The sequence below is a fragment of the Triticum dicoccoides genome, chromosome 6B (assembly GCF_002162155.2).
Source record: "Triticum dicoccoides isolate Atlit2015 ecotype Zavitan chromosome 6B, WEW_v2.0, whole genome shotgun sequence".
NCBI lineage: Eukaryota > Viridiplantae > Streptophyta > Magnoliopsida > Poales > Poaceae > Triticum > Triticum dicoccoides.
The window spans coordinates 621312654-621326815 of NC_041391.1; the positions used below are offsets into that span (position 1 = coordinate 621312654).

The 14162-nt window shown below is 47.1% G+C and overlaps 2 protein-coding genes across 2 annotated transcripts; one reads left to right on the top strand and one right to left on the bottom strand.

Moving 5' to 3' along the window:
* The first annotated feature begins 3846 nt into the window (after positions 1-3846).
* On the top strand, positions 3847-7576 carry LOC119324267 (replication factor C subunit 3). The gene is made up of 9 exons (XM_037598031.1): positions 3847-4173; positions 4748-4964; positions 5351-5430; positions 5512-5671; positions 5845-5926; positions 6018-6147; positions 6230-6293; positions 6390-6458; positions 7150-7576. Exons 1-9 carry the CDS (start codon positions 3996-3998, stop codon positions 7247-7249), a joined length of 1080 nt encoding a protein of 359 aa, XP_037453928.1. The 5' UTR covers positions 3847-3995; the 3' UTR covers positions 7250-7576.
* Positions 7577-9921: 2345 nt separating this feature from the next.
* LOC119324452 (putative 12-oxophytodienoate reductase 11) lies at positions 9922-12400 on the bottom strand. The gene is made up of 4 exons (XM_037598243.1): positions 12253-12400; positions 11669-11940; positions 11160-11336; positions 9922-10613 (listed from the first exon to the last, which is right to left on the bottom strand). The coding sequence occupies exons 1-4, from the start codon at positions 12321-12323 to the stop codon at positions 10021-10023; spliced, it is 1113 nt and encodes a 370-aa protein (XP_037454140.1). The 5' UTR covers positions 12324-12400; the 3' UTR covers positions 9922-10020.
* Positions 12401-14162: the final 1762 nt, after the last annotated feature.

Here is a 14162-nt window from a genome sequence, read left to right on the forward strand (position 1 = left end):
GGGATATTGTTCATCTCCACCGTCGACCTCCTCCAGCCTCCACGGGCTACCGTCGACCTCCTCTAGCCTCCACTGGCTCCTGTTCATCCAGCCTCCATCCGCGCGCTACTCCATCGGCTACTGTTCAACCACCCCTCCACGGGCACCCCTCCACCGTCTACTGTTCATCCAGCCCTCCACACCACGGGGGCCTGTTCAACCACCCCTCCACGGCCATGCCTCCACTGTCTACTGTTCATCCAGCCCTCCACACCACGGGTTCCTGTTCATCCAGAGGCAACGCCACCGCTCACTGTTCATCCACCCCCCACAACACTCACTGTCATCCCAGAGGCAACATCGATCAGCTTCAGTTAGCAGCAGTAGCGAAGGAATCGCTCCATCAGGTTCAATTAACAGCCATCGATCGATCGCTCGGGTTTAGTGATGCGTAGCCTGTAGTGCAATCACTCGGGTTCAGTTAGAGCCCAATGCCTTGCTCGGCTTCAGTTAGAGCCAACGCCTCGCACACACGCACGTACATACGAGAGAAACGCGCATCGCTCTGCCCCCGACCTCCCACCGTAACCGTTAACTCCCCGAAATTTTCCTCCCCCTTGCTTCTACCATGGTTTTTTCCGTCATGGACGGCCCAAAGAATGTCATGCAGCTACGTCTCCGGCCCGCCCAGGACGAAAAGCCCATTTTCTGTCATGATTTTTTGTCATAGAAGTAGGAGCCCACCACATCTATGATGATACCGGGTTTTGTCACAATTATCGTCATAGAAGTGTCATATGTATGACAGAATTTTTTTTGTTCGGCCCAAAATGTCACGGATGTGTCTTTTTTTGTAGTGATGGGAGCCACATGAGTGACATGGCAAGGTTGGGGCGCTCCTCGGTGGCGGGAGGTGCGCCGGGAGAGATAGGAGAGTGGCAGCGAGTCCCCGGCCGCGGCAGGGTGCCCCTCCGATATCAATGTAGTGCCACAACCAGATCGACCTCTAGGGGTAGTGATGGGGGCACTAAGAAGGGAGGAGGTGGGGAGGGCTCCGAGGATGCGTCGGCGTGTGGGGAGGAGCCGCCGCCGAGATCCAAATCGAGCGAGGAAAAGACCAGAGGTGCAGCAAAAAAGAACCCGAGAAAAAATGCAGTGGGAGGGGTAGCGCCGTAGCTGTGGGAGGTGCCAAAAAACCAAACAAAAAAACCGATGAAAAAAAACCGACGAAAAAAACCGGACGAAAATGGTGGAACGAAATTTAACCGGCGGAGACTACCAATTGAGACATTAGGGGCGTGTTTGGTTGCCCGCATGAGGTCCAACCAGGCCCGCGCGAGAAGTATTCGGCATGTTTGGTAGCCTGCATACACTATTGGGCCTGCATCGCATGCTTCTTAAAGCACCTCAGGGCTTGGCTCACTGGAAACGCACGAATCGGCAGTTTCTCCATGGCCAGGCCCGAGCGGTGCATGTGGGCGGGCGCGGCTGCACGCGCGCGGCTACGCTCGAGAAGTTGCGTTGCTTCCTGAAGCACCAACAGTTATTAGCCTCACCGCCCCTCACCGCTCCCTTTCCCCACTCTTCCCCACTCTCCCAACTCTCATCGGCGGCGGCGGATCGGAGCAGAGGAAGAAGACCACCAGACTCCATCACCGGCGGCGGCAGATCGGAGCAGAGGAAGAAGACCACCGGACTCCATCAATGGCGGTAAGCACTTCTCTCTCTTCGACATGAACGGTAGATTCGATCCACGGTGATAGATTCGATCCACGGCGGACGGGAATGGGGAATAGAGGTAGCTAAGCATAGGGGTAATTCATACTAGTGCATAGCAGTTCATACGAATTCACACATGCAAGATTGGTAGATTTTGGGATTGGGGGATAGGGGAATAGGGGGGAAGGGGGGGTACAAAACGGACACCGGCTAACCGCGGCGGCCATCACCGGCGTGCGAAGCGGCTGGTCGAGCCGCTGGCCTTCATCTTCTTCTTCATCGCCGTGCGGGCCGAGGGTCGTCCTCGTCGTCCTCGGCGGAGTCGTGGTCGATCTGCCAGGTAGGACGGACTGGCTCCGACGCCCTAGCTGGCATGTGCACCGCCTCTTCTTCCTCCTCCTTAGGCTCCCCACCGATGACCGCCGGCGGCGCGATACCCGTCTCCCAGTACACTGCGGCACGACGGTCATTAGGATCCTAGTAGGTCTTGTACTTGCTCCACTTCTTCCTCTGTTTAGGGTCGTCGGAGACGGCCTGATTCATGGCCCAGCGAAGGATGTCAACTGCCATCGCGCCCTTGGCTGGGTCAGGAATCAGCGTCTTGAGCTCATCTTGAGTGGCCTTCATGAGCACGGCATTAGATTCGTTCTGCATGTCCGGCATGGAGCCGAAGTTCGAGCACACCTCCATGGTGTTCTCGAACTTGGTCCGGTCACCAGCCGTCCACCCGAGGAAGAAGGCCCTCCAGCCAATACCCCAAGGGAAGGGATTGCTGTTGGAGCTGGAGCTAGAGCTCATGGCGATGGGGAGGAGGGAGGTTGATAGTGAGAGAAGAGAGGGGGTGGGTAAATAGTGGTGGGCAAGGTGAGTAAATATAGGGGGGTGGAGAGGAGGAGAAGAGTGACAGTCATGCTGCTTTAACTACAAGCTCTTGAATTAGCCATGAACTCTGCGCAATGCCTGACTCCATGACTTTTGTGCAGATCGAGGATAGCAATGAGATGGGCAAGGAGGTGCTCCCGGCCATTGACAGCAAGGGCAAGCAGCCCCTTTACCCAATGCCTGACGAGGTTGAGCTACCGCCCACCGCCGAAGAAGACCCGGAGACGCGTGAGGGTGGCGACGACGAGGGCATGGAGGAGCCCCCCAGCAACAAGCGCCGCAACTATGGCCACTACCATCAGGAGGATGGCCCAACTCACTTCTGCAAGGTCATCCTTACACCGAAGCTTGAGTGCATCCCCATGCCCCTGGACTTCACCAAGCACTTCATCCCGGTGCCGACGGAGTTCAATCTCAGGAACAACACCGGCTGCTCCTGGAAGGTGACGGTCAAGCTGATGAACGGCAGGGTGACCCTGGATCAGGGTTGGGCCACCTATGCAGCCGTTCATCAGATCAAGATCGGCTACATGGTGACGTTCAAGCTCCTCACTCCCGACACCCTCAAGGTCATCATCTTCGACGACGATGGCATTGAGGTCGTCAACAAGTGCGGGAAGCACGACGAAGCCTTCGCCGCCAAGGAGTAGGGCCGGGGCACCTCCATTTTAATTACTATCGAGTCTGCTTTGAACTGTTTATGGTTTATGCGTTGAACTGTTATATCTGCGGTACTACTTATATCTGAATTATGCTAATTGATGCTCTGTTTATACTCCGTTGTGCTTATGATGTGTGCTGCCGAAGTGTGGTGATAACCTCACCAACTAGCCAAAGAGGTTATCACACATCAGGCCTTGCATACAACCAAACACCATGCCTTAGGTTTGTGGACTAATATGCAGACAACCAAACACCAGGCAGTGTGGTTCAGCCCATGCAGGTAAGAGGGCATGCAGGCAACCAAACAACATGCATATGGTGCATTTGAGGCTGCATTTGCATAGCCAGGTTGGGTGGAGAAGTGTATGCAATGCGGGTACTGTAGCGCACGGCAACCAAACACGCCCTAGGAGTAGAGATGAAGACGTGGTGGATCCCGACCCAGGGCTTGTAATAAAAAGGGCAACTACCTTCTAAAAACACACAAAGCCTTGCTAAGGAAAACCCACTAACAAAAAATACGGCACACGTAGGCTTCGGCCCAGGGCTTGAATTGGGCTCGACTAGAGATGGCCAAGCCCCCTTCAAGCGACGCCCCGCACCACACTGACCAGTCCCCACTCCAACCTTGACCGCAGCCGAGAGATCTCGCTAAAATCTCGCCGAGGAGGGAGAGAGGTTTGGAATTGGCGCCAACCATTCCCCCCAAATCCCTCCCCCAACCTAGGGTTTCCGCCTCTCCCTGCTCCACCATGGCGGGCGCCACCGCCGCCGCTCCGATGGACATCGACCGCGCTGCCGCGCCCCCGGCCTTCAAGGGCAAGGCGCCGGTCTCCGCCGCCGCCGCCGTCAAGTCCTCGCCCTGGGTCGAGAAGTACCGGCCCCAGTCCCTCGCCGACGTCGCCGCCCACCGCGACATCGTCGACACCAGTGAGTGCCCGCTCCCCCCTTGGCTCCGACCATCACCACCTCGACGACTCCTCGGCCGCTGCCTTGTTTGGTAACATCTTACAGTGAACCCTTATTTTGGATAGGGGTTCTGTGCTGGACGGGTTGGTGGGTTTTACCACATTAAGTTTGATATGGTGTGTGGATTCGGTTGAATAGCCATGTAGTATGGATTCACCAGTGATCTGCTGAAATTTGGCGGTTCCATATAGCTGGGGCACAGTAGGATTTGTTTGACGCTTTAGGATAGTTCTACACTGCTTACTTAGTGACTGGAAATTAGCAATTTACATGTTTAATGTTACCTGTGATTTCCGGTGAGAATTAGTTTCCGTGTGTAGCTGTTGTCATATTGGGCAGTACTGATATTGGGTATTTCTACCCAAATGAAGCTATGTGTATGCTGCCACACATTTTGAGATCGTTAAGCTGTAACATATTATTATTACCTACTTCTAACTTGCCTCTTTTTTTTTTCACTTTTAATGCATGATTGTGTAATTTCCGCATGTCTCTTTGAGGCAATCTAACAAGTTTATGTCATTTTTTATTGTAGTTGATAGGCTTACAGATGAGAATAGGCTTCCCCATCTGTTGCTCTACGGTCCACCTGGCACTGGGAAAACATCGACAATACTAGCTGTCGCGAGGAAGATATATGGTGCACAGTATGGCAACATGATTCTGGAGCTCAATGCATCAGATGAACGTGGAATTGGTGTTGTAAGGCAGCAGATACAAGACTTTGCTAGTGCACACAGCCTCTCTTTTGGGTATATACCAAGTCCTATAATCCTTTTTTTTTAAGTGAATATTCTTAGCCTTTTTTTATTGCATGCGTCGGGGTGAGTGGTGTCCATTTCTTGCATCGTGCCAGGTTTAATCGTTCATTTCCATGGGCTATATCTATCATTGTTCTAATGTGGACTGCAGTAGGATCACTTGGTTTTAACATGAGGTCGTGTGTTTGCAAGTATGCAATTACAATCTGAACTAAATATTTGTGGTAGAGTGGCTTACTTGCATGTGTTTATTTGATACACTCTTGATTCCTTAACTGCAGTGGGGTTGCTCGTATGGTTGAATGAACTATTGAAGAGTGATGATTTATTGCAACTATTATATTGTTCACTTCTTCACAAGGCTGTTAATTTTGTAGAGCAAAGCCTGCTGTTAAGTTGGTCCTCTTGGATGAAGCAGATGCCATGACCAAGGATGCACAATTTGCATTGCGAAGAGGTTTTTCTGTTGTTTCGTCATTGTTTACCCATATGATATTATTATTTTCATTAAATCCATTTACACTGATCCTACTTGCAGTCATTGAGAAGTATACAAGGAGCACAAGGTTTGCACTCATATGCAATCATGTGAACAAAATCATCCCAGCACTGCAATCAAGGTGCACTAGGTTTAGGTTTGCTCCACTTGATGGCTCTCATGTTACTGAGCGTCTTCGACATATAATAAAATCTGAGGGGTAAGCACACATGTTTTTTGTTTTGTAAGATTATGTTAGGAACATAGACCTGTTGTCAGGCTCCTCAGTTTTCCATGCTTGACTTCCTTTACTACCGTGTTGGGACTTACAGAGCCAGTAATTTTTCTATATGTATGAGTATGATGACACTAAGTTTATGCTTGTTCTTGCAGGCTTGATGTAGATGAGGGTGGCTTGACTGCCCTTGTGCGGTTAAGTAATGGTGACATGAGGAAGTCTTTGAATATATTGCAGGTTACGTCTGAGTAACCTTTACATTGTTTTGTTTTCATGAGCTGATGTACCTTTGGTTTGCCACTGACATACATTGCCTTTTTATGTGCAGTCAACACACATGGCATCCCAGCAAATAACAGAAGAGGCTGTCTACCTTTGCACGGGAAACCCCATGCCTAAAGATATTGAGCAGATAGCGTTTTGGTTACTAAATGAACCATTTTCAACCAGCTTCAAACGTACTCTTAATTGCCATCACCATCTTTCATAATAAATGGTTTAATTGTGTGCCTAATGCAATTTGTGTCCTTATCTTTTCAGATATAGCTGATATGAAGATGAGAAAAGGTCTGGCCTTGATTGATATCATACGGGAGGTCACTATGTAAGTGCTCCCACCTCCCTTTCGTACCTTCTAAACTTCCTTATTCTCAGTAACGTACTAAGCCCTCCTTTAATTAATTCAATTAATTTCTTGCAGGTTTGTGTTCAAAATAAAAATGCCATCCAATGTACGAGTAAAGTTGATTAATGATTTGGCAGATATTGAGTATGTCCTGTTCATCCTTTTAAATTTGAATTTTAATCAAAGTTAATTTCAATTAGTTATATTTTGCTGATGCTTGTGCTCAACTTGACATCTAACTGTAATAGTAGCATTGTATGCTCTCTTCTCAGAAATCAAATTACCATATTTGTGTATTATGTCACAGTACTCATTTTAGTTCACACAAGTAGTTACCATAGCTCAGCAACTGTAATGGATCCGAGGCTAGCATTATATATTTTATATGGCCAGGCTTGTTTGGCGAGTATGGTCGTTCCTCTAGACTTTAGTCAACTAGGAAAAGCAATTAGTCACACAAATCATGTTGCCAAAACAGTGCCACACCAAAGCATAGTTTTTGTTGATCTACTTCCCATGTGAATTCTCTACATGTCTAATTTGTTGATTCAGAAAGTGAAAACATGGTAGTTTCGATGAAGTAATTACTTGTAGAGAAACTCTGCCTATCTGGAAATTTTTAGGTGGTACACTGACCTAAAATGATCCTTGGAAATATTCCTGGGTATTGGAGCTATGATTCTGCTGGGAAGTATAATGACCATTTTGTTGACTTCTTGAATAGTTATATTCCTGAAGAACTGGGACCAAAAGTAGGGCAATTCTATCGGCAGTATCTCTTAAAACAGTCAGCAACGTTATTGACATTGTATATACTCTTTTGTTTTCTGTGCAGGTATCGGCTTACCTTTGCCTGCAACGACAAACTGCAGCTTGGGGCATTGATCTCGACTTTCACGACTGCTCGTACGGCTATGGTTGCTGCTGCCGACTAATTTGAACAAAATGGCCCACCATGGATGCCTACATGGATCTGGAAATGTTGTGGCAGCTTATTTATCTTCTCTGTATTTAGTTTAAAGCGCACTGAGCAGAAAATTTCCATGTTAGATCTGTCTCTCTGCTCGACGTGCTAGCTGCTTGGGACCTTGGAAGGGTTTTAGAACTGAACTGTAACTGATTGTTGTCAGGTTTAGGTGATGTATGAACATATGGTGCATGCTACAATACATTTCTATGCAGTAGGGAGTCATTCACAACTCAACCAATTAGGTTGCGCAGTATTGTCGTGGAAAAAAATCAAGATGGGCAATTCTTTTTGATCACCTATTAGGTTTTGTATGGTTGCAAAGTAAACAAATGAAAGCTCTGCTTTGAACATGATACATTGTCCACAAAATGTATGTGATGGCGATAATTCTATTAAAACTACAAAAAAAAAAAATCAACACCGGAAATAAAGTTCCAAAGTAGGATTTTTAACACGTCCGTGATGCTGAAGGAACCAGAACACAGCTTTCATTTTTTATGTACATACTTTAATTCTGCTTTTCACTATTCTGTAGGTGGTGATATCAACAATTAAAGCCGAGAATAAGATTCTGTAATCTGTGAGCCTGACATTTACTTGAGACAATGGCAGGTAATATTAGGGATTATCATTCCAAAGCGTGATTGCACAATTACTTTTTAGGATAAGCTTGAGAGTCCATTAGACCCTCTTCCCTTTTTTCACTTACGCTTTGTTTGGATGTCCGTATTGGAGCACTCCCTATTGAATTGGAATAGAATTTCAATTCAGTGAGGAAACTGAAATGACACGAATACGAATTCGACTGTTTGGTTGTTCACTGAATTGACCCTTGAAATGCCTTTGAGGTTTCAATACCAAATCTTGTTTGGATGACAAACTTTGGAATTGCATAGCTACATTAGCATGAAGATTATATCTTGTTGTACATGATTGAAAAATGAAATCTGCTCACATGTATCTATAATTGAATGAATATATAGCAGTAAAAAATAGTAAATATTCTAGAAATGAATCACAACAAGACAAATGGTCACACAACAAGAAGAGAACGTACAGGTTATAGTCACAATCAAAGCCTGTGTACTCATCACGGTAGCCATATGACCCATACTCAAAATCAACGAGACAGTGGTATCCCCAACCCACCAGGGTTCAAATCCTGGTGCTCGCATTATTCCTGAATTTATTTCAGGATTTCCGGCGATGCGCTTTCAGTTGGAGAAGACGTTCCCGTCGACGACGAGGCACCTACGGTTGCTTCGTAAATCTCAAGATGATATGCCGGCTCAGTCTCTCAGAGGTGCTCATAGGGGTAGGGTGTGCGTGTGTGCGTTCATAGGGGTGAGTGTATGCGCGTGTATATGAGCGCTTGTGTCAACGAGACAGAATTTCTCTGTAAAAAAAAGGAAGAAAATGATGACATGGTGGAGAAGGAGGTGCTGAATAGGACTAATTGAATCAGTGGTAAGGGGAGAGGGATGCAACACATGGGGATGGGGACGGATGGGATGATGGTCGCCGCCGCCACCAGATGGGATGGTGGTCGCCGTTAGGTCGGGATGGGGATGGAGACTGGTCTCCATGGTGGTCGCCACTGGAGATGGAGACTGGGAGCGGAGGGATGCGTGAGGGGGCAGAGCAACGGGTCCGAGATTGGGGAGGGAAGGGACGGAAGGGGGAGTACATAGCTGCGCCGCCGCCGAGCGCCATGGCTGGGCGCCGCCGCCCCGAGATCCCCTTTCTTCTCTTTTTCCTGATTGCTGGGGTCGAAGGGGTAAGTTGCGGGAGATGGACGATTCGGAGGAAAACGGAGCGGGAGCCCTCCGAATCATGGGAGTGAGCTTTACGCTGGAGGCAATACGGCTTGGAAATGGTCTGGCGTTTCCAATACGAATTCAGTGTGCAACCAAACATCCGTATTGACGTCAGATGATTACCAATTCGATTTCCTGGGCTTCAATGGGGACATCCAAACGCAGTGTTAAAGAATTTGAAGGACAGCAAAGTTGAACTTTATCAGATTAAAAGTTAAAACAGAAACTGAAGGTATTTACATTTAACTCACCAGTGCAATTTAGATCTAATTGGTTAAAGGGTTAAATCCTGAACGTGTTGCAGGTTCCAAATTAAGCAACTCAAACGTGAAGTTTTCTGTTGCACCATTAGGCATTGAGTGCAGTGGGCTAGGTGCAAAATAAACAAATAAATCAAACTTGTACTGATTATGCTGGATTCACAAGGCACCAAGTAGTAGCATTTTTTTTCCGTTTCCTGCATACTCAAAATTTACTGCTGCGCCAATTTAAGTATTGAGTGTATGGGATTGGCAAGAAATCTGAATTATTATTAATTGGCTTTTCAGTTTCATTTTATTTTTGTACATCACAGATGCAATCCGTTTTAACCCGAAGGCTGAAGCCTGACGTTAGATTGAACACCCCATAGGGGGAAGATACAAAGTGTTGATCCAGCATACTCCCTCCGTCCGAAAATACTTGTCATCAAAACGGATGAAAATGAATGTATCTAGAACTAAAATACATCTAGATACATCCATTTCAATGACAAGTATTTTCGGACGGAGGGAGTACATAAGAACACACAAACACACACACACACACACACACATAGCAGTGAGAAGAAATCAATGACCTTATTCCTTTAACATAGTTCTGATACGTAAGGTAAATGATCGGACGAGAGGAAGGAGGGATTCATTCATGAAAGGTCCGTTCAGATATCGGACGGTAGAAATGGGTAGTCAGTGTATCCAATAACTGGATCAGAGAGGTAGAAAGTATCTCTATTGTACTTGTTGAGAGGACCATCTATCTCAAACCTCCGGGGCAAGTCTGGATTGGACAGAAACAAGCGCCCATATGCAACCAAATCAGCATAGCCATCGGCGATCGCTTTATCTCCATCATCCCTACCATATCCACCAGCCACGATGAATGTTCCCTTGAAAGCATCCCTCATGGCGCGAAGGCTGTGCGGGGTCTCAAGCTTTTCTCCAATATTCACCATCCGTGGTTCCACCATGTGGCAGTAGAGGATCCCAAGCTTGTTCAGCGCCTGTGCCATGTATAGGCCCAGAGCTTCTGGGTTTGAGTCTGATGCATCCGAGTAACTTGCAAAGGGTGAAAGCCTTATGCCGATCTTATCAGCTCCAATCTCATCAGCTACGGCCTGGACTACTTCTAGCGCAAAGCGGCAACGGTTCTCTAAGCTCCCACCGTATTTGTCGGTGCGATCGTTGACTTGGTCCTTCAGGAACTGGTCGATCAAATAACCATGAGCTCCGTGGATTTCGACGCCATCAAATCCTACACACCATGCAAGGCATTGAGGTTAGGAATCCCTTTCCTTCAGGAGTAGTCAAGACGATGTTGAATAACTTAGTAGGTACTTGTTCGTTGTTAGACACTTGACACTTGACACAACATTCACGAGAACCTTTGTATGTTGATTTTCTCATCATACTCCGCCCCTTTTCAATTTACTTCACATATTAGTTCCGTTTGAAGTATAACTTTGTGAAGTTTGACTAAGTTTATGTAAAAAAACAATAACATTCACAATACTAAATCAATATCTTGGATGGTTAGAGGGACAGTGATATCCCCAACCCATCAGGGTTCAAGTCCTGGTGTAAACTAATATATATTTTGATATTTTATTTAATAGGTATTGTAGATGTTAATATTTTAGGTCAAAATTTACAAAGTTTGACGTAAGTCAAAACTAATATGCGTATTAAATTGAAACAGAGGGGGTATTAATTTGGGTGAATGACAAGTCTGTAACATGAATGATAATCTTAGCCCATTCTTGACATTTGGAGCGCAAAATGTCAGAATATTGGAACTTACCGGCTTCAATTGCATTTCTAGCAGCGACCCTGAAATCATCGATGACCAACGGGATTTCATCAGTCGTTAGTCGCCTAGGAGTTGAGACTTTAGCCAATCCAATGCCATCGGCTCTCGTTGCAGGTTTGATTGGCTTATCGGTGCTTGAAATTGGAGCCTGCCCATTAGGCTGAAAAGCTGCACAGGGATAACGAACACGTGTTAGTGAAATAGAAAAACAGGATTATTGGGGTGATAATGAGGCTACCAATGCATTTTCATTTACGCGAAACATGAGGTGACTCATGCTGCCATAAAATGGTGAATAATTGTACAGAATGTAAAAAAGGTAAATTGTCGAGCCAAAAAATCCTTCTTGCTTGTGAAATATGCCCTCCGTAACAAAATGTAAAACGTTTTTTATGCCCTATGCAAAACCAAAAAAGGTCTTACATTTTGGTACAGAGGTAGTAATTACTACTATCAAGTTTAGTTTGAGGACAAGCTTATGTTAGAGTTGGTAAACTTACTATGATTGGAGACTCTTCCTACATGCCAAACCTGACAGAAAAATATTCCTCCTTTGGCATGAACCCCATCGACGATCGGCTTCCATGCTTCTACCTGCTTCTTGGTCCAGATGCCAGGAGTATCTTTGTACCCTTGAGCAGTGTCTGAAACTCCGGTGGCCTCAGCAATCAAAAGGCCTCCTTTGGTTGCTCTCTGCTGATAATACAGTATGGCATGGGGCTGAGGAACGTTTCCGAACGACCGCTCCCTTGTGAGCGGCGCAAGAACCACCCTGGACAGAAAAAGGAAAGCTCTCAGGAACAAGTGGGTAATGGCAGAATTCATCAGACGCGTTCTTCCGCACACCTGAACAAAATTTAGGGGCTCATGGCTACCATATTCCACAGAAAATTCATCAGACTCTTTTATAGGTTTATAATTGAAACTTTGGATTGAAACATCTCTTGCACAAATGTAATGCAGGTAATTTTTCACTGTTTGCGACAGCCCAGCCCAACTGAGCTGAATTTTTTAGATGTTCAGTAATCATCATCTACTGTAAAAGGGAAACGAGAGAGACTGACTGGGCGAAGGAAAATGGTACCTGTGAGAAAGATCAAATTTCCCCATCTTGTAGTGGGCGAGGAGGGGGGTTGTGCTAGCTGCGTTGCTCATCTTCCCTTCCTCTCTTCTTTGGTCCCTTTCTTTCTCTCGATCTCTTCCTCCTCCGTCGGGCGCGCCTCGCTCCTCATTTATATACCGCCAAAGCTGCCCTCCTTCGAAGAACTCGGGAGAGAAACCAAAGTCAAAACTTGCATGCTAGCCGCCAGGCGCAGGTTCAATGAATATGCCCTCCTTCAGACTTTACTGTACATGATTCTCAAAATTACTCGAGAGAGAGAGAGAGAGAGAGAAGGCCAGCCGCCAGCGGGCCACAACCTCTTGTTGAGGTCACTGATGATGTAGTCATCCCGATCGATGCAGCACAGAAAAACCACGAACGCTCTGCATTCATGGTATGCAGTGCAGCACGTGTGGCACATGCCGGGCTTCTTGGGTAGGTGCTGTAGCTCTGAGTCAAGTGATGGCTCGCGAGTTGCGACTTATGTTGGGCGGTGACGCTCGCGGCCAAACCTCCGTCGGCGACGGGATCATGCTCTGTCGCCGGAACGCGTGGCGCCCGGTTCTCAATCCTCCTCATTGACGGCGACGGATCACGGTGGCTCGCGGAGGAAGGGACTGTCGTGGATAGAGGAGAGTGGATTCCTCCAGCTCTCGTTTCACGTTGACAGTGTTGGGCGGTGGGCAGCGGGCGGGCCACTCTTCGGACACGGTCACAGCCTTCTGCTCCTCCGGTGATTTCGCATCATTAGGGCATGTACAATGGTGGCATATGGATACATATACCTCATGGTAAAAAGTAATTTAAGGCGTTTACATTTATTTTTTCTCCCCAATGCAAGCTACCACTAGTGGGCCTTATTAAGAAATAGAAAATAAAGACTTTAGTATACATGCATCTCTACTTTTCACTCCAACCTTTTCAGCTTTTGTCAACGGACCACATTTTTTCTCTTCAAGCACCTGCCTCCTGGAGAGGATCCCGCTTCCCTATCCGAACCTATTTTATGTCATATCCGATCCTACATGACATGCGAGGCATCACCTTGAAGCTATGCATTGTACATGGCTTAATCGTCAGATTCCGCCACGATCGCATGCCGTGGGTTTAACACTCATGTCATTTAGACTTTATTAGTTACACTAGGAAACTTAAGAAAATTTGCCGCACGGTTGAGTCACTTCTTGCTCAAAAAAAGGATAGCGGCGTGTTCCTCGCAAGTCTCAACTTGCATTGTCTTCGCCTTTTCAATTTCCTATTTTTCATATTTCTCTTGCTTTTTCATGTCTATCATTTCTCTCTCTTAATCATGAACCTCTCCCGTACCTTTTCCCGATCCAACTTTATCCTCTCTCTTTACACATCCAAGAAGAGCTTGTACCTCTCCTCCCTATCCTTAGTGAAAAAAATGTCGGTTACACGCGGCCCTCTCCTTCTCTCAGTTATTTTCCATCACCTCCTGGTTCCTCTTTAGCACGGTCGCTTGTCAACCCGCCCCTCCACTCTGATTTGCTCGCAGTGATCGGGAACCCCACGGACTCCGCCGAGCCATCATTCGCGGGAGTGTGGGACGGGGTAGTGGCCGTCGACATCTAGGATGGCGGACGAGGCTAGCGTCGCAAATACGTAGCAAGGGTGGAGGAGGGCAATGGCTCGAAGACGTGAAAGAGAGGACAAACATGTGAGCAGTGTGATCAATTTGAAAGGTTTGGGGTAGGACCGACCTGTCAGCTCCGATGTGGTGGCTACGTCCGACCGTGTCCAGGCGGCCCCGAATACGCCCCACTTATGGGTTGGGTTTGACAGGTGTTGGACACTTCAAGACATTTGGGCTGGCTTGGGGGGTGGGGGGTCTGGTTGGGTGGAGTTTTTATGTTTGGGTAGTGTCTAGG

What these genes read in the sequence shown, in the direction of transcription:
- LOC119324267 (XM_037598031.1), top strand. Translation starts at nt 3,996, where the DNA reads ATGGCGGGCGCCACCGCCGCCGCTCCGATGGACATCGACCGCGCTGCC. An exon ending in CCGCGACATCGTCGACACCA is followed by an intron (nt 4,174 to 4,747) that starts GTGAGTGCCCGC and finishes TTTTTATTGTAG; the next exon opens with TTGATAGGCTTACAGATGAG. An exon ending in ATCATACGGGAGGTCACTAT is followed by an intron (nt 6,294 to 6,389) that starts GTAAGTGCTCCC and finishes AATTTCTTGCAG; the next exon opens with GTTTGTGTTCAAAATAAAAA.
- LOC119324452 (XM_037598243.1), bottom strand. Translation starts at nt 12,323, where the DNA reads ATGAGCAACGCAGCTAGCACAACCCCCCTCCTCGCCCACTACAAGATG. An exon ending in AAATTTGATCTTTCTCACAG is followed by an intron (nt 11,941 to 12,252) that starts GTACCATTTTCC and finishes TTTTCTGTCCAG; the next exon opens with GGTGGTTCTTGCGCCGCTCA. An exon ending in TAGAAATGCAATTGAAGCCG is followed by an intron (nt 10,614 to 11,159) that starts GTAAGTTCCAAT and finishes CATGGTGTGTAG; the next exon opens with GATTTGATGGCGTCGAAATC.